This window comes from Pezoporus occidentalis, unplaced genomic scaffold (assembly GCF_034315485.1).
Source record: "Pezoporus occidentalis ecotype Australia unplaced genomic scaffold, CSIRO_AGI_Poc_V1 ctg196, whole genome shotgun sequence".
NCBI classification, from domain to species: Eukaryota; Metazoa; Chordata; class Aves; order Psittaciformes; family Psittacidae; genus Pezoporus; species Pezoporus occidentalis.
In genome coordinates, this window is record NW_026913811.1 from 1,903,066 (window position 1) to 1,924,169 (window position 21,104).

Consider the following 21,104-nt stretch of genomic DNA (forward strand, 5'->3'; position numbering starts at 1 on the left):
TGGCATCTTCCAATCTGATAAACATCAGGCAAGCATGATATAGCTAACAAATCAGAGTACCTGCAAGTCCTAGTGCTCTGCTACATCCTTGATCTCATTACCCCATAGAGATTTGACTACTGAAGTATATTGGCACAGGTCCCAAACACATGCAACTGGGCTGTTAAGTATGTCAGAATAATATTACTGTTAAACTTACACTGACCCAGTGTTTCCCCTTCCTTCAAGATATGTCTACTGTTTTGCTTAGGGGTCCTCTTTCCCCTCACAGGGCAAACTGCTATCATATAAGGTCCACAGAGGAGAAATGAGCTGGAACTCCAGTCATGCTTCAAGCATGATGGTGTTCCTGAGCAGCTAGTGATGGAGCCAAATTAGCACACACTTGTGGTGGAAACCTGCAGGCTCTGTGAGTGGAAAGACAATCTAAATATTAGCCAACCAAAAAGAAAAAGAAATATCATAATCTTCACCTTGTGGGTGTTAAGATAAAGAGAAGATGACTCCTCCAGTATGTGGGACTGATTTTTTTCCAGGCTATATTGTGAACGTAAGAAACCCTTAATGGTTACGTTGATACTATTTCTCCCCCTTCAATATAGATGCTATTCTGTAATAGTCTCAATTTGCTAATATAGTGAATGATTCTTACTGATGAATGTTGGGATTTACTTTTTTTTTTAAATTCTTTCCCAGAAAAGGTATTTAGATTGATACTTTCAAAAAAGCTTCAAAGAACATCTTTCCACTTTTTAAGATGGAGATTTTTATGAGGAGAACGGAGTCAGAATTTAGGCTTCACCAGGAAAATTTGTCACACAGTTTCAACAGGGTGAATGTGTCTTCTTGTTACCTTACGTCATTGATTTATGTTGTGGCGTAGTAAATGTGTGGAAGGAGGGGGAGAAAGTTAAAAAAGATCTGTGTCTGTATATCCTTTGTTCTCTCCATTCTTGTCCTCGCCTAGCAGTCATCACTATAAACATTACTGCACCTTTGCTGATTAAATGTATCCTGTGCTGTTTCCTTACCAACACATTGATTCCACTGGTAATGCTGAACATATCCTTGTGGACATCCACATCTGTATCCACCCAGGGTGTTTTGGCAGCCATGCTGGCACCTATGGTTTCCATCACATTCATCCACATCTTTGCAATCCAGAGAGAAGTAGAACATGAAAGAACACACGATTATACACAGTGCCAAATAACACTATTTGCTTTGATCATAAACACCCACAATTATGACAGAGAACTACTGCTGTAAGATGGAAGCACCACTGAAGTTGGCCTTTCGAAAAGCCTGACATCAATTAATGCAGTGTTCTTTCTAGCTATTGATAATCCAGCCAGAGCTTGTGAGCCTTTATACTACTCAGATTTGTAGACAATCCACTACTCCTGGTAAGGCCATAGGATGTTGCTTTGATGTAATGTTTAGAATCTGAATGGTTTATTTTTTATTTCAGTTTTCAAACGAACTATGTAGGACTAAGATTTCAGTTTCCTGGAATATACTGAAGTGTTTGAATATGAGGAATATATAACAAATTTGGATATAAAGTGCTTATCTTTGCAGGGGTATTCTGTTATATCTGTCTTCGACATCACAGGATTCACTAGAAGTAGGGATTTGCATCATAAAGAAAAAATTTGACCTTCACTAGTTACCTTCACAGTTTAGCCCAGTAGAATCCAGAGAAAATCCCCTTTGACATTCACAGATAAAACTCCCAGGGGTGTTTTGGCAAATTCCTTTTGATCCACAAAGCAATGGTTGAGAAGCACATTCATTGTTATCTTGAAAATGCAGAGGAGAGAGAAGGTTGGTACACCTAGTGGCATGATTTTAGACATGTTCATATAAGATTTCTGAAAAGGTTGAAATCCACAGAGGTGCAACAGCTTATTTTGAAAATATAAGCTTTTCACATTTAAGTGTCAGATGACCTGATGACCCATGTAGGGCTATGAGTAAAAACTGCAAATGTAAGTTGTAATTCAGTTGAGTGTAAAAGACCCAGGTATGTAATTGCTGACAGTGGAGAAATGCTGCACTTCTTTATCAGCTGAACCAAGATAGTTTCAGTTGGCAAGATTCATATGAGTGTTTAAGATCTAAAGACATCTGCATTAAAAAAAAAAAAAATGCAGTCTGGTATTGTTTAACTACATTTTTATATAAGATTTTTATACTTTACCCCTTTGTCTCCATGTGGTTATATGCAGACTATAATAACATGTATTAAATATGAACAACCTACAAAGCAAGAAAATATGAATGGTGGATAGAGTGATAGAGCTATAATTGTAGCTTTTCAAAATCTGTTTTCTGGACTCCCAGCACTATTTCTCTGTATTAATACTGTTTATAAAGAGCAGAAGAAATGAATGAGAATTGAGAATGCTGTTTTAACAAAAAATCTGATGCAAGAAAACTAATCTTTTTACCAATACAAGCTGTGTGATGTTGTGTAAAACCAGGTGGACATTTGCAGGTGAATCCTCCAAGTGTGTTGACACAGAGAAACTGGCAATTGTGTTGTTTGGTTTGACATTCATCAAGATCTGAAATAAGAGATATTGTCTTCAGAAAAGTCAATAAAAAGAGGTACATTTAGTCTAACCTGAAAAAATACCCCACTTCAAAACTATTTCCTTTTAAATCAAGCTGCAAAAAAATCTGCAGAAGTCACTGTGCATAACTTTCTTTACCTTTGCATGTCTTTCCATCTTCTTGAAGAATGTAGCCCCGAGGACATGAGCACTGATAGCTCCCTTCTGAGTTCTTGCAGATGAAATTGCATGGTTTAGGAGACTGGGAGCACTCATCAAGATCTAAAAAGAGAAAATGTTAAGTAACTTTTGTACTGATTTCTTCGTATTTGAAGGGTGTTTTCTGAACAGCATTGTATTTAGAAAAAAATGTTTGTAGAAGAAGTACCCAATTTACATTTGCTCAGAGTTCCTATTTTTTTCTATATGGATGTGTTGCTGTGGAGTTTCTATGGAGTTGCTGCTACAGTGACAAATTGAATGTCTTGGAAGAGTAATAGACTAGAGTGACAGTGCAATTAATATTTTCACTGAAAGACAAAAGTATTTATTTTTGGGCATTCTGTGGTATACTTAGATGTGTTAATCAACAGGGAAGTGCGAAAATGTAGACCATGAAGTAATGACCTGTGTTGTCAGTCAAAATGGTTATACAGCTGAAACATATTTCATTATTCATTCTACTCCAGGAATATTGCTAGTACAGCTTGTTTCTTTATATCCCCAAGTGAAATACAAAACCACAGGTGTGTATTAAGAAAGATAGAAAAGCGATAAAGAGAAAAAAGTGCCTTGATACAAAATTTACAGAGGTTGATATGTCTTTACATACTAATTAAAAACCATAACTGATGATTAAGATGCTGAATCTTACCGTTACAAGATGTGCCACTTATGTCAGTGGTATAGCCAACTTTGCAAAAGCATCGGAAAGAACCCATAGTATTAATACACTGTCCATTTCTACATAGGTTTAGCATGACCTTACATTCATCAATATCTGTATGGAAAATATTAAAAATATAATTTTTTAGTTTCAAATTCAGCTTTTTTCTTCTCTTCCATCTTTGCATATTTCCTCATCATCATGCTTCCAATCGGTACTTTATCCTTTCTTCTCTTTAAAAATAAATCTGAATTCAAAGTCAAACATCCTTCAAAATTTCACTGTTGTTTTTTGTATCAAAACCTTCCTGCAATTTTGTTGGGTATTCATGTTAAAGTTCTGCTAACTCAAAATACAAACCCCATAGATGTGAATTTTCTTATGACCAGTTACAGGATGTCAAAAAATTTTCACCACAATTTAAAACTGAATGCTAATTTCTGCTCCCTGTTTGAAAACAGTAACCACTAAGAATTCAGTGAGACTGTTGTTAGAAAAACTGTTACTGCCTTTGCCACATATGCAACTTTTCAGCATACAAAAGCTTTGGGATCATTTCTAGCTTTTAGTTACTGGTTGGTACTGTCTGTTTTAGAACCCAACCCTGAAAATTCTGCACAGCTGTAAGTATGATGATTGCAGCTACTGTTTAAAGGTGTTTTTAATTTCTGGTCTCTCAGCAGCATTTGAAAAATCAAGCTCTGTTGCTTTACAGGAAATTCTTAGAAGGCACTTCAAAGAGAATTTTGCATTTCCTTAAGTATGTGAACATATTCTTTTTCCCTTTTCTGCCTCTTTTCATCCCTGCAAATACCTCTTCCATCTGTAGTATAACCTGGTCCATGTGGACAGAGTTTCTTATATTGGGTGGTTCCGGGAAACGGACAGAGCTCACACTGGTTACCCCAGCCACGGCCTCCATCACAGCAGCACTCAGTTTTAGTGACAAGATTCTGGCTGCTTGAAGCCATCTGACACATTGTCTGTAAAACTTCAGCAAAGCAAAACCCTTGGCGATTATCTGTAAGAAAGAAGTAGAGAGATCATGAAAGAGGAGGGGATAAACATCTGATCCGTCTAGCATCTGATGTATTATTCTGGCTCTTTGTCAACACAGGCAAGCACTAGAAGATATTAGCAACCAGTCTATGAAGTCCATTTTGACTTAGGCTTTCAGATTTGTTGTGTCTTCTGATAATCTGCTGCCATTACAAGTGTATACCAGACATATCTAAAGTTCAGTACCTGCAAGAGCTGGATACGAGTTTTACTTCTAGGAAATTTGTGCCCTGGGGCATATCTGGTGAGCTTGCTTGACAGTAAAACAGGCTGTGGGCCAAGCTGAGCTTCAAGTTGAGCTGACTGTTTGGTTTGCATTTGAATTATTTACCTGGGCTGGGGTTAGAAGTTTTCTTTCTTTGTTCTAATGGCAAATATAGCATGTCTGACCATCTGTATTTATCCTGCTGTTGTTAAATGACAAAATACTTAGCGCTTAAAAGTGTCTATGCAATCCTGTACTTTTTCAGTGGTACTCCCAGTTTTCATTCAGGACAAAGAAAAGAAAAAAAGAAATTATATGGCCATACTGTTGATCTGTCCCTTTCTAATTCTATTTTCCTTAATTTTTAAACCCTTTAGTTAATATCTGTCAATCAATCACTAAGGTGGAGCAAAATCTCAGAGTCATTAAGCTCCTACACGTTTCCTTCGAACAGGTAGCTGAGGAAAGGAGAGATCCCAGCTTCCAGTGTTAATGGAAACTAAATTTTGCAGGCATGGTATCTTCTAAACACGCTGTGTCACCTGTCTTATTTGTTAATTAAAATGCAGACAATGTCAACTATGGTCAGACAGACATTTCTGGTTAAATGAAGATTATGTTTTTTTTCTCTTAAATCTAAAAGTTAAAATCCCTCAGTATGTGTTTATGTATCAACAACTAGCTGACCTTCTGTTTTGCAATTATGAGTAGAATCTGCACATTTTATACATGAATCAGGTAAAATGTTAACTTTGGCTTTAGGCAAAACTTACTTTGGATTCCTGGCAACTGTTTACATCAAATAAAGCTCTCCTCACTGAAAGTGTTAATTGTGTGAGACAGCATGTTTGCTGTAGTAATTTTCAAGACTCAGCAGATTTCTGTTCTCCTAGGTAGGCATACTGTGCAGGTTTTAATAGGTTATAACTTGAAGAACATATAAAGCTTTGTTCACAATTTGAGATGTGCAATAAGTTTTCATGTGAACAGAATAGAAAGGTTTCCACAATATATTTAAAATAATGTAATCTAAGAGTTAACATTTATTTAAAGGTTTAATTCTTTGAAACATTTTGTTTCTTGCAGACTAATTTTTCATTGTAATCTGTGACCTAGGAAGCCCTGAAGGGAAAGCAGCAATGAGCAAACTAACCCAAAGCACAGTTTTCATAAACTAATAAGAAAATAATATATTAAATATATGAGCACAATAATGACCTCCAAACAGGGTATTTCCTTGGCATGAATGACTGTCTAGGGTTAACAGACTCATCCCATCTGGTCTTAATCCTTAGGAAATACCCTGCACTTCCGCGGTTATTGCTTTGCCTTGAAGTCAGCACACTACCGACGACAATTTACTGGGAATTGTTTCTGTAGTGCTTGTGTTAAGATAATATGCAAGTCTTTTTTATGTAAGAATACTAATAGATACTCATACTGTCTCAGTACTGTAAAACACTTTGAGGTATCTACACATGAACACTGATAATGGAAAAGTAAGGTTTTGCAGTTGTTTGATTTCTAAAATGGAATAATTAATTTCTCAGATGGAATGACAAATCTGAACATACTGAAAAAGAAATACAGATTGATGAATGTATAATACTTCATATGCATTTAATGTGCATGTCTGCCTCAAAACTTTTCTATTTATCTTGCAGTTTTTTGGTGAAATCCTAGCATTTTGTATTCATAATATTTTGCCCAGTCCCTGGAAGTGTTCAAGGCCAGGTTGGACAGCGCCTTGAGCAACATGATCTAGTGGAAGGTGTCCCTGCCCATGGCTGGGGGCTTGGAACTAGATGATCTTAAGGTCCTTTCCAACCCCAACCATTCTGTGATTCTATAATCACTATCTGAATTAAAATTACAAAAAGTTGAGATGCCTAGTTGCAGTGCTTATGATTGAATTCTGGATATGCAATTTTGCACTGCATCCCAGTTTTTGATCTATCTAAGGTAATTAAATTCTGATTCATCTTTAAAAATACCTGTACTTTGTTTGGATAGTGTTGCTCAGCATCATATTCACGTCCTTTGGAATTTAGACACTTCTATTTGAGACTCCTGATTGCTTGACACAGCTGACATTCTCAAGATGCTCCACATTCCTATCACTATTTAATATCAAATCATTGTTTAATTAATGGATCTGTAGATATGAGAGCTGTTAGGTACTCAGAAGCCTAATTTACAATCTGCATCCTTTATACTTTAATGTAAGATGAAGGGTATATGAAAGAGGCATTTACCAAGACACTCAGTGCCTGAGGGACTTGACAGGAATCCTTCATTACATTCACATCGGTAGCTCCCAATAACGTTCATACAACGACCATTTTCACAGATACCTGGCTTGGTTCGGCATTCATTTTCATCTTTGTAAAAACATAAGAAAAACTTGAAATAATTTGTTACAAGAAAATATATCAGACTCATAGGATGCATTAATTATTTTGCACTATATTTTCAAAATATTTGCAAGAAGTAGAAAAATCAACAACTGATTAAGCCTGGAAAGGACTTCCCTAATAGGACTATTCTGTTCCATTCCTTATGTACTTAATCCTGGGATGAAAGCTTTAATCTTTGTACATTCTTTGCAACTTAAGAAGCAGAAACACTTGCAGCAGAGCAAGTTCTAGTCATAACTTCTGTAACAAGTAACATTAAAATAGAATCGGGATACATGCATGATTTGAGTAATAAATTCTCACTTTGTAATCATTCAAAGCTTCTGAATACCTTTGACCTCTCCTGCAATCAGTTATGTTTCAGTACACACACACCATTTCCCTGAAACAGGTTATAATCTTAATGTATTTTCTTCCATAACTAATGGCACAGATACTGTAAGCAACTACACACCTTTAGAGATGCTTAAAATAAAACCTCGGAAAATTTATTAAAATTATTGTTAAAACAGATTATTTCCCCTGAAAAATGGTCATAAAGATCTTTACAAGAGACTACTCATTCTGTTTTTAAAAGAAAACTATTTTAAAATATTTTAATTTTCATTTAAAGCATTTGCTGAGATGGATGTTTAATTTATTTTTTTTTTTCTCTTTTTACTTACCGAAGAAAGTATAATTTGCCAAAATGTAGCTATCATTTTCCCCCAAACTAATTGAAAAAAAATGGAGGAAATCTGTGCTTCCTTACAGGATGGAAAATTATTTTGAACTACGAGAGTTTTCCACATTTGTTGCTCTTCATATCTTTTATATATCTTACAGCTTTAATTCTTTATGGAACTTCCACATTATTTATTAACAGTATTAATGCTAAATTAAATGTAACTTTTTTGTTTAGGATGATTTTGCTTTCTACTCATCAAACAAGGGCTATTTTGTTTGGCAACTCACTTTTTTAAACTTAATAAGTGTCTGAAAAACTTTCTGATTTTGTTGTACAACAAAAGAAACAAAACTGGAGTTTTTCTTCTGAGATTCTTATTAGTCACTTAAAACTACTTTCAGATAAAGTGCAAACCATGAGACAAAAATGAAAGCTTAACATGTTGGACATTATTTGCTATCTTAAATAACCTTTATGAATTGCTATTTTCTGGTTTACTATATACACATACAGAGAATTTTTCATTTATTTGCTTGATTGTTTTCAGAGATGCCTTCTTTCCTTTCTAAGCTTTACCTGTGCAGCCTTCTCCATCTAGTCTCCGGATCATTCCAAGAGAACAAACACACATGAAGGTACCAATCAAATTTTTGCACATCATGCCTCTTGATTCACAGTCATGGAGACCTTCTGCACACTCATCTAGATCTGGAAAAAAATTGCATTTTGTGTTTGAACTTTCAGTAGCTTCAGTTATTGAAGACAACTAGCACTTCCTCAAGAAAAAAAAAATGAGATACAGACTTCTCTAGCAAGCACTGAAGAAAAATCTGATAGCTATGCTTAATTGCAGTTGTCTAATTTTTCTAATTTCTGTCATCTTGCCACATAGAATCATAGAATAGTTCAGGTTGGAAAGGACCTTAAGATCATCTAGTTCCAACCCCCCTCCAATGGCCAGGGACACCTCACGCTAAACCATGTCGCCCAAGGCTCTGTCCAACCTGGCCTTGAACACTGCCAGGGATGGGGCATTCACAACTTCCCTAGGCAGCCCATTCCAGTGCCTCACCACTCTCAAAGTAATTACAGTAAAGAACTTCCTCCTTATATCCAATCTAAACTTCCCCTGTTTAAGTTTTAACCCGTTACCCCTTGTCCTATCACTACAGTCCCTATTGAATAGTCCCTCCCAAGCATCCTTATAGCCCCTCTTTAGATACTGGAAGGCTGCTATGAGGTGTCCATGCAGCCTTCTCTTCTCAAGGCAGAACAGCCCCAACTTCCTCAGCTTGTCTTCATACAGGAGGTGCTACAGTTCCCTGATCATCCTTGTGACCCTCCTCTGGACTTGTTCCAAAAGTTCCATGTCCTTTTTATACTGAGGACACCAGAACTGCACACAGTACTCCAGGTGAGGTCTCACATGAGCAGAGTAGAGGGGCAGGATCACCTCCTTCGACCTGCCATATTAAAGATGTGTTAAACTTCAACACTGTGACCTTCTTAGCTTTAAAGTCCCCATCACGGGGTACCCTTGATTAAAAAATTCCACTAGATCTTGGTCTTACATGAGTTCTAAAAGAGTAAATCATCATCTGCTGGGCTGTTTGCTACATTCTACTGAAACAAAGAATGCAAGATGCACAAAAATATTTGGAACATGTTTGGCCAGTACAGAATGATGGAGATTAGGTTAAAGTTTATATATCAGTCATTACCTTTGCACATCTTTTGGTCTTCTCTTAGTACGTAGCCAACTGGACATGTACATTCATAGGAACCATGAGTGTTGATACAACGAAAAGCACACAGCAAGGGGTTCTGGCCACACTCATTTATATCTGAACAGAAGGAATAAAATAGTAATTCTCCACTAAGTTTCAGAACAATCACCACGGACATTTTATTCTACCAGTGCTTCTCTTGTCAGCTAAAATGTATCAGAGGTGTAATAATTCAATCCAGAAACTTTTGGATGTTTGTTCGGTTTTTAGTAGCCAGAGAAAATTGAACAAAGCTCTGCTTAAAAATAATGGTATAATAAATATAGAACTACTTGAGCTCAGAATGACAAGTTGGACAGAGCCTAAAAAAAATTTTTTTTTTATATCAACAGTTACTTCCTCCCTTTTTGCCAACAAAAAACTAAATAATGTAACATACCACAACATGCAGTTTGGGAAATCATGCGATAACCTGAAAATACTGCTTAAATCAATTCAGGACTTCTTTTTCAATGACATGAAATTCAAGTCTCATTAATAAACTAATTTGAATACTGAGGACTGGATAAAAACTAAAGGGAGAGAAAGTAAAGAAGACAAGTTACCTTCACAGTTCATCATTGGGCCTGGCTCAAATCCTTCATAACAGTTGCACTCAAAACTGCCAATCACGTTAGTGCACGTACCATTTCCACATGGACTGCCAATGGAACATTCATCAGTATCTGTATGTAATGAATAAATGCAAACTGAAGAGAACTGGGACACATTTCAAATTGTGTTTTAAATTCAAGTGTTACAGTTCTTATAACTTATGAAATATGGACACACCGATGCAGTGTACTCCAGTGTAATCTAAGTTGTATCCCATGGGGCACTCACAGCGGAACGATCCATCAGTATTGATGCAGTGTCCATTTGAGCAAACCCCTGGACTTTCAAGGCATTCATTGACATCTAAAAAGCAGGAGGATATTAGCAGCCATGTAGCTGATGCATATCTGTATCAGGTCATAAGAAAGCACTTAAAAAAGACTAAGCACCCTATCCTGTTTGTCTCTAGCCATGCAATTTAAAAGGTAATCTTTTAACTATCATTTCATAACAGTCCACATTTATTATAGGTCAGCTTCCCGTCACCTGAGGCTAGGTGGAGTAAGCCATCACATGCTATGATATCCAAGTCTAGTTTTAAGTATACGTAATTTATTTATGTTTTTAATTATTATGAAAAAGAATACTTACCTTCACGTCTATCATCAATTCCAGGAATAGTTCCATGACCATATGGACACAGGTCCTGAAAAGCAACTGCAGAGGTATGTTTTTTTTAAAAAAAGAGTGAATGAGAGACAGATGAAAGATAGTTAAAGCCATCCAAACACGTTCTTTATGACATTTTCCAAAACTGTCTATTGTTTAAAACACGGTCATTACGCTGTCTTGTCAGACAAAAAAGTAACAAGGTCTCTAGGTTGGGGAAGCAGCACTAGAACTCATTGAGCTTTCATGTGCACATGCTTGGTGCCTTCCCCTTTCTGTACTTGGAGAAAACCAGGAACTGAAAACTCAGTTACTTCAGGGATTGATGGCACTGTCTGATTTTGCTCTTCTCTTCTGCCCAAAGCAGGCTACTGAGGGAGGCTACTAGTTCATTTTTCTACAGAGCAAACCAAGAACCAAATATGCCTTCTTGTATTTAATTTTATTCCTCTTATTGACCTGAAAATGGTGCTAGAAAAGGCTGTTAAGAGAGAATGCCAAAATATCTCTTCTAATGATCAAAAAGGAACAACAAAAATGTGTTCTTTCTTTTCTCCCATCCAAAAAGGCTTTATTTTAAATCTTGATGTGTACCTTCTTCTTCTTTTGGACAGAGCTCACAGGGATCACCCCATCCTTCTCCTGGCATTTTGCTGCAGCAACACTTTGCCTTTGTGGTGTTGAAAGCCTTTGGCACTGAGCATTTCCCATTCTCAAAGTTAGTGAAACAGAAACTCTGGCGAGTATCTAAAAAAGAAAATACAGTCACATGGAGCATCTCCCACCTGGTTAGATGATGACTATCTAGCCCTGGAAGGAATAATATAAGACATGTATTTTTCACACTCTTTCGAAAGCACTTTCCAGTCCTCATAATGGCATAATTTGGAAGGGACCTGCAGAGGTCACGTTTTCCTTATCTGCAGAGTATCTGTTACCTATTAGAGTATGTTATTACATTCCTTAATCATTAACTTACCAAAACATCTCCGTCCATTATCAGACAGCACAAAACCTGTAGGACAGATACACTGGAAACCTCCTGGAGTGTTCGTACAAGAGCCAAAGACGCAGATGTTGGGATCTTCATTACACTCATTAATATCTGTAAATTTATGGAGAAAAATTTCACTGTAACCATAACTGTGAATTATGTGGTCAAGAAATATTGATTATTTATTTATTTAACTTCAGCAGCTGCCAATAAAGCACCCAAATGCCTGAAGGTTCCACTAACTTTCAAATTAGAGCATTTTGCTGGCATGCACTTTTCTCTCCAAATAGCGTTCTCTGTTGTCATATTTATTACATAAACATTAAAGAAATGCTTTCAGACTGAAACGCGGGAGAAGGTATTTATGATAAGAAATTTTTTTCTATAAACATACAACATCCAAAGATAATTTTTTAAAAGTCTGTATGTTGGAGCTTCTTCGTAATTAAAGGTGGGCTGTTTTCATGCTGACTGACTGATACTTGAACTGAAACTACAGCTAGTTATTAGTAGAGGGAGATCTATATTTATATCTTCAGATTCATATTTACTAGTGTTCCACAGTCAGTCATGAGATGTTATTTAAATTTCTGCCCTCTTCAATTGCATAATTTAGAGTATATTGTTATAACTATTTAAATATGAGATTTATTTTGTTAGGGATTTTTTAATAATTATTAAAAATTTTAATCAAAATAAAAGAGTACTTAATATAAACACCAAGTGTCTGTAAAATTATGCAGCTCAAACAGGATCAGGCTGCATATCCTGCATCTATAAATACAACGGACAGAGTAAGAAAAGTAATGCATAAATATGTCTTTAATTTTTAGATATGTATTATTGAGAACTATATTTTAATCTATTCTATTCTGCAAATACTTACAGAAGATATAAGCCTCCTTGCAAAAGTAATTTTTAAACACAATTAAAATTTAATAAATTCTGAAGTGTATTTTAAAAATCTTCAAAGCTATTCCTGCAATACAGCCTGTTCTGAGTCTTTCAGTAAGAGATATTAAAAGGACCATCACAGACACCTATGCCTGTGTAAGCATTCTGCAATAATATCCATATTGATCTTAATCAAAGGGTAGGCAGGAACAGATATTTTATATGAATGTAAGCTTTTTGGATGTTGAGTCATAAATTTGTAGTGGCATTTTTCCCGCTTTTTCTTGGAGACTCTACTCAATCTAAGAAAACTGACCTGTGTTTAGCAGATAAGGAAACAATGGAAATACAGTCTTTATCACTAGGAAAATATAAGCGGAGTGATGGAATAAATAGGTAGGAATAAACTATATGACATAACTTCTGAAAAATACTGCCTTGAGTCCCATTTTCAGAAGTTACTGTTAAGTATAGCACATGAATAAACAACTGTAGCATAATCTGGCATATGTCAAACTCTATAGCTTCTCATGGACAGGCTTTTACTATGTGAAGCATTTTAAATTGGCTTATTTCAGTGAATGAAAATGTAATTAATTTGCCACTTAATTTGGCAGTTGCTAATATACAAAACTTAGCAATTCAGCTGCACTAATGGAATGGAAAAACTCCTCTTTTGAAGGACTGATTATTACTGTAATGAATGGCTTTGTATTAGCCATATTGGAAGAAATGTCGTAGCGTTGATGAACAGGTGACTAGCCAGACTATGGAAATTAATGAGTCCTCTTCCCTTCATTCTCATAAAATTAAAGGAAATATATTAATTAGTTAGTGAAAACTAATAATTATTCTGTGGCTTCCAGTATTCTGTGGCTTCCATCTGGTTTTGGTTTCTTCTGCATATAATCATCCTGAGTTTCAAAAGTAATCTAGACATTGCTATCATTCATTTTACAGACAGAAGTAATGAATACTTATAAATCTGTATGCACAGAAGACCAATAGAAATTAATGGGGAACATACGTTGCAAGAGCAGTCATAATGTTAATCAAACCATTAGCACAATCACATGTGATTATCTATGCATTGTCTAGAAACTTTACCAACAAATTTTCTGGACACATAGCAGAATTAAGAAAAAGAATGCAATGAAGTCCTTTTTTCTCAGTTTGAGCAAAAATCTATTTGGCAGTCACTGATGCTATCAAAAACATCAAGAGATTCTGTGATTATACTAACATGGCCATAAACTGCGATATTCCTGGAAAACCAAATGCTTTCATTTTAAATTCATGATTTTACAACTCTAGGTGATTTGATTTCATCTCAGGCATAATTGCTAATGTGCAAACAGCAGCTGCCAAAAGAAACCATGAAGTTGGCAGGCAAACTGAATATAGTGGCATGATATAAAAAGAGGACAGAATTCTGCGGTTTAGAAAATACAACTTAGTGTTCAAAGGAAAAATTCAAAAAGGTTCCAGTGATCCAGTTCCTGAACCCATATAGACTAGGTAGCTGTAGGCCAAATCTTTATGTCCTTACTAGTGTTTTCTTCAGTCCATACAAGGACAAACTGCTCATTTATTATTGGAAGTTGTTTGGATGAATGTGTGTCTGGGTGTCACACCATCTAACTTCAATCATTTAAGCTGAAAGCCAGGTTTCTCAATATAGTCATAGTGGGGAGAGAAATGCTTTATCTGTCCTTTCACCATGCAGAAACCTAGGATTTCTAGGTTAGCTACCTAAAACTAGTTGAGTACATTTTCCTTGCTAGGTGCCCCACATAGTTAACACCCAATAAACTCACAGTAGTTCTCTGCTTTGCTCTGCTGGAAAAGGGAGTTTTAACTTGGATTTGTTTCTTATTCTCTGCCCTACCAAATCCTAATTCATTGTTTGATGTTCAGCTGCTGAATTATATTTAAGGCTTTTAACAAAACTTAAATGAACAAAGAAGAACACGCAAACTGATGAAAGGTCTGTTGTACCCTTTTCCTCCTCCTATGACTCTCAGCACTTGGGAGACACTATACATAACATGAAATCAGAAAACAGTTGTTAGAAGAAACCAATTTAAACAATTGTTCCCACAAGATCCATACTTCTATCAAGATTTTTAAACTTCATAGTCCTCTGAAACCAGAAGCTTAGTTCATGCACTGTCAACAGTTACCTTTCTTTTATGTTTATTATATAAACCAAATACACGGGTTGGTTTGTATTGTGAATGTTATTAAAAAAAAGAGTGTATTAAATATAAAATAACATTTTTTAGGTAGGTATTTTTGTTTGCATTAATGAAGAAGTCAATGTACAAAAATAAGAGTACGATGCAACACAAAATATCTTGCTTCCTCTGTCTAAAACCTCCTCCTGAAGAGTTTTCTTACTTACCTCCTTTCACCATGATCTTAAGTTGGGCAACATTCACAAACATTAAGGTGTACAACTACTTCCCACCAAATTAGAACCAGATATTTTTTCTAATTTTTAAATTGTTCAGAAGCAGTAATTACAACTTGCCTTACCAATGCAACTTTCACTTTTTACTTCATATCCTGGTGGACAGATGCATCTGAATGATCCTTCCAAATTCTGACAAGTGCCAGGAGAGCATGAACCAGGTAGTGCCACACACTCATTAGTATCTTTGGAGAGTAGACGGAATCAAGAAAAGTTTAGAATCTTGTAATTCTTATGGTAACAAAACAGGCTTATTCATGAAAAATACTAGGATTCTTTTCTAATTTTCTAAGACATTTAAATGGTTGAAGATGAACAACTATTCCAAAACTCAATTACCTCCACCACAGTTTCATTAGTCAGTGTTGTTTTGGGTTTTTTTTAACACTTGGGTACTCAGACTTGTAATGCTGCCCTCTAAATGGGGGCTAATAGTTTGATTATTTTAGCTCATCAGTACTTTAACGTTCAGTACTTTAACATCTCAATGTGGTACTATACATACCAATGCAATTCTTGCTATCTAGAGTAAGTTCATATCCTTCGTTACATAAACATTTGAAGGAACCAATTTCATTGAAACACTGTCCATTTCTGCACACCTGGCCAAAGAAAGAGCTGCACTCATTGATATCTGTAAAGATAAAAAATCAAAACAAAATGCCAGAAGTTGGAGTTGAGTATACAGTATGGTATAAACATACTCAAGTTACAATATATGTTTGCGTGGAAAAAGCAAATCTTGCAGCAACAAGGGAACAGCTTGTAACTTTCACTCAAGTGCATTAACGTATATGTTTTATTTAAACAACACTTTTTTATAGGGTATTATTATTTTCAAACTTGCATCATTACCTCAGCTACTGCATCTGGAGATATTCAATTACTGCCAAGTGACTTTGTGATACTAACTCCAGACACAGAAAATAAAATGTTACATGGAGTGGTCTGGATTTTATATTGATTTATGTGCACTCAAGTTTCCTCCTAAAACCTGCCTTGTCATTTTCAAATTTTGGAATGTATCATTTGCTTTCCACAGGATAATTTTCTCCTTCACAATGGTTCTGAAAATGAGGTTTGAAACTGCTTATTAGTTTTTAGAGTTACTTTAAAAATGCAGATATAAAGGACCACCTCAGAAGGAAAAATGCAGATGAGAATGTGTCAAGAAAAGGAGATCAGATAAGCATCATGGTGTAACAACAACCTACACTTTGCTGTTTTACAGTACTTGAATTTGAATGATGAGGACTAACATAATTTTTACTGAAGAGGTTTTAGTCTTCTTCAGAAGCATTAAGTACCAGCTGCTGAAAAACATGTACTTTCCACTTCAGTGAGTACAGCCATGCCTGTGTTAGTAGTTTATTCCATAGTACATTTCTTCTGTGTTACAGTTCTACTAGCAGAAACACTCCAAGTATAGTACTGGAATGGGCTAAATTGCCCTTGAACGACTGGGAAAGCTTGGAAGAAAGCCCTGAATCAAGAGGAGTGCTAACAAAAGGCCAAGTCTCTGAGTCAGCTTAGGCTTCTGGGCCATTGAAGGTACAGCCTGGAGCAGAGGTACTAGATTCTCCTGGTAGTAGATGGGCAGTTACACCGCCAAGGGAAAAAGCTCCTCAGCAAATAGTGCCGTTCTTTGGCAGCAGAACCTTTTTACTCAAATAAGTTTTTAATTGTCTCTTTCCTGGACAGAGAGAGGATTTAAAATACCAATTTAAGATGTTTTAGTTCTCTCCTGAACCAGAAAGGAACCATTAGACTGTCCTGTCTTTTTTTCTGTAGCAAGAAGGAACGTAAAGCTTTTCTCTCCTTTGCCTTATGCTCTGCTCAAGAGAGAGGATATCCAGAGACTTATGAGTCTGTTCTTCAGTCCAGGAAGATTTTAGTTGCTTTATCACAAGTATCCAGGGATTTAAATTGTCCAAAACCATCAGATATTCTTAAGCCTGGTGCTTTAGGGAATAGGAAATAGCAATGCCTGTATAAACTCTGATTAAGCAGAGTTCATCTTAGAAGAGCAGATTTGGTAGATTAGTTGTACTGGCTTTCTTGCTCCTGGTCTTTTTTCTCTTTCATGCTGTGTGCAAGTGTCAATAGGGTGAAATAAATTATTTTAAAATCATAAGACAACACTGGTGGTGTGATATAATATATGCTTATTGCAAGAGGTGCCTTTGGACTCAGCCAGCAGCCAAGGATGTATACTGTAAGTATCCAGGAAATCTATTGGAGATGAGGGCTGCATTAAAATGTCAGTGAATTCTTAGAGTTTATATTATCTCAAGCTGACCAGTAAAAAAAAAAAAAAAATTACTTAAAAAAAAGGGATAGCAATAATTAACCTTTAGGGCTTTTAACTGTATCAGTTACTGCACTCAATTCACTTTCATAGCATCCTGACCTGTCCTTCCTTCAGGTTTTAACTACATACTATCCTCCTTGGCAAACCAAGCCATCAGCAATGAAAATAAAGTTTGCATTATAGCACCTACCCATACAATCATTATTATGAGTTAATTCAAATCCTGGATAACACAGGCAGTTATATGATCCAACCGTGTTTTTACAAGTTCCATTTCCACATGGATGGCGTTCACATTCATCAACATCTGCAAAGAGAAACAAAATTGTACAGGGGAACTGATTTTTGCAGGTATGTTAATATGTTATCTGTGCACAGTGACAATATTCTAAATCTCTCTCATCTGTCACATTTTCTATAACTTGTCTAGATTTGTATTTCATAGTATGAAACTTTAAGAATTAGTTTTTAGAATTATTTGAGTTACTCGAAGTTTGTATTAACTCAAGACATTTTCCCATGCACATGCATCATTTAAAAACCAAAACAGTAGAACTGATTGCAAAATAATAAAAGAACAAGAAAAACACTCTTATTTTGTGATCTTTTTTTCTTATATCATCTCCAGTATGTCATTATTTTAATACAAAATGAGTATAGATTTCAGCTATATTAAATGTGGAATTCTGTTTTTTTTAAATGAAACATGAACTCAATAAATTTCTACATAATTGAAAATAACTGTCTTTTAAAAATCTCCAAACTCTATCACTTTGTGATATCTCCTATAAACTTCTCTGTCAAAGAAACCACTATGATACACTTTTGTGAAAACAGATTTAATATAGAATCATAGAATCATAGAATAGATAGGGTTGGAAATGACCTTAAGATCATCAAGTTCCAATCCCCCTCCCATGGGCAGGGACACCTCACAATAAACCATGTCGCCCGAGGCTCTGTCCAACCTGGCCTTGAACACCGCCAAGGATGGAGCATTCACAACTTCCCTGGGCAACCCATTCCAGGGCCTCACCACCCTTAACAGTAATTACAGTAAAGAACTTCCTCCTTACATCCAATCTAAACTTCCCCTGTTTAAGTTTTAACTCGTTACTCCTTGTCCTATCACTACAGTCACTAATGAAGAGTACCCTTTCCAGCACCCTTATAGGCCCCTCTTTAGATAATGGAAGGCTGCTATGATGTCTCCACGCAGCTTTCTCTTCTCCAGGCTGAACAGCCCCAACTTTCTCAGCCTGTCTTCATACAGGAGGTGCTCCAGTCCCCTGATTATCCTCATGGCCCTCCTCTGGACTTGTTCCAACAGTTCCATGTCCTTGTGTTCTCAACACTGTCCTCTGACTAAAGACAAAACACAGGACTGTACCTGTGTTTCTCATCGACCAATATCCCCAAGTCCTTCTCTGCAGGGCTGCTCTGAATCTCTTCTCTGCCCAACCTGTAGCTGTGCCTCAGATTGCTCCAATCCAGGTGTAATATATGTTAATATATTCCTTAGTGTCCTGGGTTCAGCAGCAGCAGTCATTTTTCTCCTTCTTAGCACCTGGTGCAGTGATGTGTTTTTCTTCAGCCTGAGAACAGCGCTGATAGCATCAGTGTTTTTAGTTGCTGCCCAGTAACGTTTACTCTGACCACGGATTTTTCTGAGCCTCATGCTCTGCCAGGGAGGAGAGGAAGCAGAGACAGGACACCTGACCCAAACTAGCCAAAGAGGTATTCCATACCACAGCATGTCATGCCCAGTATATAAACTAGAGGTAGTTATGGAAGGGCTAGATCGCTGCTCAGTCAGGCTGGGTATCGTTCAGCGGCTGGTGAGCGGTTGTATTCTCTTCCCTTGTTATTTCCCTTATCATTATTATTATTATTGGTGGTAGCAGCAGTGATTTGTATTATACCTTAGTTACTGGATTGTTCTTATCTCAACCCATGGGAGTTACATTCTTTCGATCCTCGTCCCCATCCTTCCAGAAGCGGGGAGAGGAAGGTGGGGAGTGAGTGAGCAGCTGCGTGGCTCTGGGTTGCCAGCTGGGCTTAAACCACGACACTGAGTAACACAGAGCCATCTCTGAGAATACCATCGTTTTTTTTCCTTAACCTAATATATTCACTCCAAGGACAACTTCACATCCAGTATTCACAAAAATCCAAAAACATATGAATCAGTCTTTAAATGTTACTATGAGCCCCTCAAAAATTTACTCATTTTCTCTCCCTTTGAAGAAAACAAACCCAAACAAACCCAAGACAAAAGCATTGCCTTTCCATACCCATGCACATAGTCTGGTCTTGGGATGCTTTAAAACCATTGTGACATATGCACTGGTAACTTCCTTGCGTGTCCACACATAAACCATGACTGCAAACATTAGGAATTTCCAGACATTCATTGCGATCTGTAACAAAAATATAAAACAGATGGTGCATATTACTGACTTTTATTATTCATTCATTTTACACAAACATGTTTTTACAATCTATTATTATTAATTCCAGACTCAAAATTATCCATAACTAAACCTGAATCATAACAAAACTTCATTTTATAGGAACTTCTTGCCTACACACATCAAGGTCAAAACTACTGTTAGGATTTCCTTGATAAATCAAGAATGTTCTCTTAAAAAATTTATTCTGGGTTTTCTTCCCTTCTACAGAGAAACAGGGCTATAAAGTAAAAACTGTTACATAAAACAGCAGAATACACAAGGACGTAGAAAATAAAAGATACTTTTACCCTTCGAGAGAATCATGCATGTAGCATTGATGAGGTACAGCTCAAACAGATGACAAAAGTCAACTGATTTCTTACCAACACAGGCACCATTGGGTGACAGTTTAAAACCAGCAGCACATTCACAGCGGTAACTACCAGGACTGTTGATACAGTCTGCATTTCTCTGGCAGAGATTGTCTCCATTGCTGCACTCATCAATATCTGCAATATCAAGAGTCATGGGTCAGGGATCATAAACCACAAGATACCTGCTTTGCCTAGAATTTAGACTGCATTGTACGACTTGTGCAAAACTGATCTTTTGTCCTCAACAAAGCACGAGTATTCTGACCTTCAGTCTCCTGTGCCATAAAAGTAAATGAAAAGTAAAATCAATACAATTTCATCCATGACACACTTTTTTGGATGAAGGAGGGTCCTACACATTGAAGTGTGTTTGCAATTTTAAATGTCTGTCTAAAGAAATTAGGTTTAGTATTAGAAAGTCTTCCTCTTTGCTTTTGAACTGAAATAGTAAGTGGCCCAGTTTGCTAGCTTTTTAAGGTGCACAAGACCCTTGAATACCAATGACAAAACCCCTATAGACTTTAGGACACACAAAATTTCACTAATAGTTTCTAGAGAATGTCTCTAGCTATAAAACAGTAGAAGGACAGAAAATGCAAAAAAATTAAGGAAACTTTTCTTTGAGAAGTTTTAATAATAAGAATTAATTTTCTTCCTTAAAATAAAATTAAATAAAAGCATTTAGTTTACTTCCTATTTAGGACTCAATTAATGGCTTAACACAAAACTATTATAAATTTTATTAAGTGCACATGCATTAGTATTAAAGACAAATACATCACAAGCTTATTTAGACTTAAGCCCTACAAAAAAGCTCACTGTC

The 21,104-nt window shown here is 36.2% G+C and overlaps 1 protein-coding gene across 1 annotated transcript in view; it reads right to left on the reverse strand.

Moving 5' to 3' along the window:
* FBN2 (fibrillin 2) overlaps positions 1–21,104 on the reverse strand; it is a 158,659-nt gene that overhangs the window by 7,343 nt on the left and 130,212 nt on the right. The window contains exons 44-62 of the mRNA XM_062617454.1: positions 20,291–20,416; positions 19,749–19,874; positions 17,645–17,761; positions 15,649–15,777; positions 15,209–15,328; positions 11,762–11,887; positions 11,377–11,529; positions 10,765–10,830; positions 10,351–10,476; positions 10,125–10,244; positions 9,514–9,636; positions 8,369–8,500; positions 6,964–7,089; positions 4,259–4,465; positions 3,433–3,558; positions 2,718–2,840; positions 2,454–2,570; positions 1,674–1,802; positions 1,032–1,151 (exon numbers count right to left, since the gene is read on the reverse strand). Of these exons, the coding sequence (XP_062473438.1) occupies positions 1,032–1,151; positions 1,674–1,802; positions 2,454–2,570; positions 2,718–2,840; positions 3,433–3,558; positions 4,259–4,465; positions 6,964–7,089; positions 8,369–8,500; positions 9,514–9,636; positions 10,125–10,244; positions 10,351–10,476; positions 10,765–10,830; positions 11,377–11,529; positions 11,762–11,887; positions 15,209–15,328; positions 15,649–15,777; positions 17,645–17,761; positions 19,749–19,874; positions 20,291–20,416 (2,412 nt within the window). The remainder of the gene's footprint in view (positions 1–1,031; positions 1,152–1,673; positions 1,803–2,453; positions 2,571–2,717; positions 2,841–3,432; positions 3,559–4,258; positions 4,466–6,963; positions 7,090–8,368; positions 8,501–9,513; positions 9,637–10,124; positions 10,245–10,350; positions 10,477–10,764; positions 10,831–11,376; positions 11,530–11,761; positions 11,888–15,208; positions 15,329–15,648; positions 15,778–17,644; positions 17,762–19,748; positions 19,875–20,290; positions 20,417–21,104) is intronic.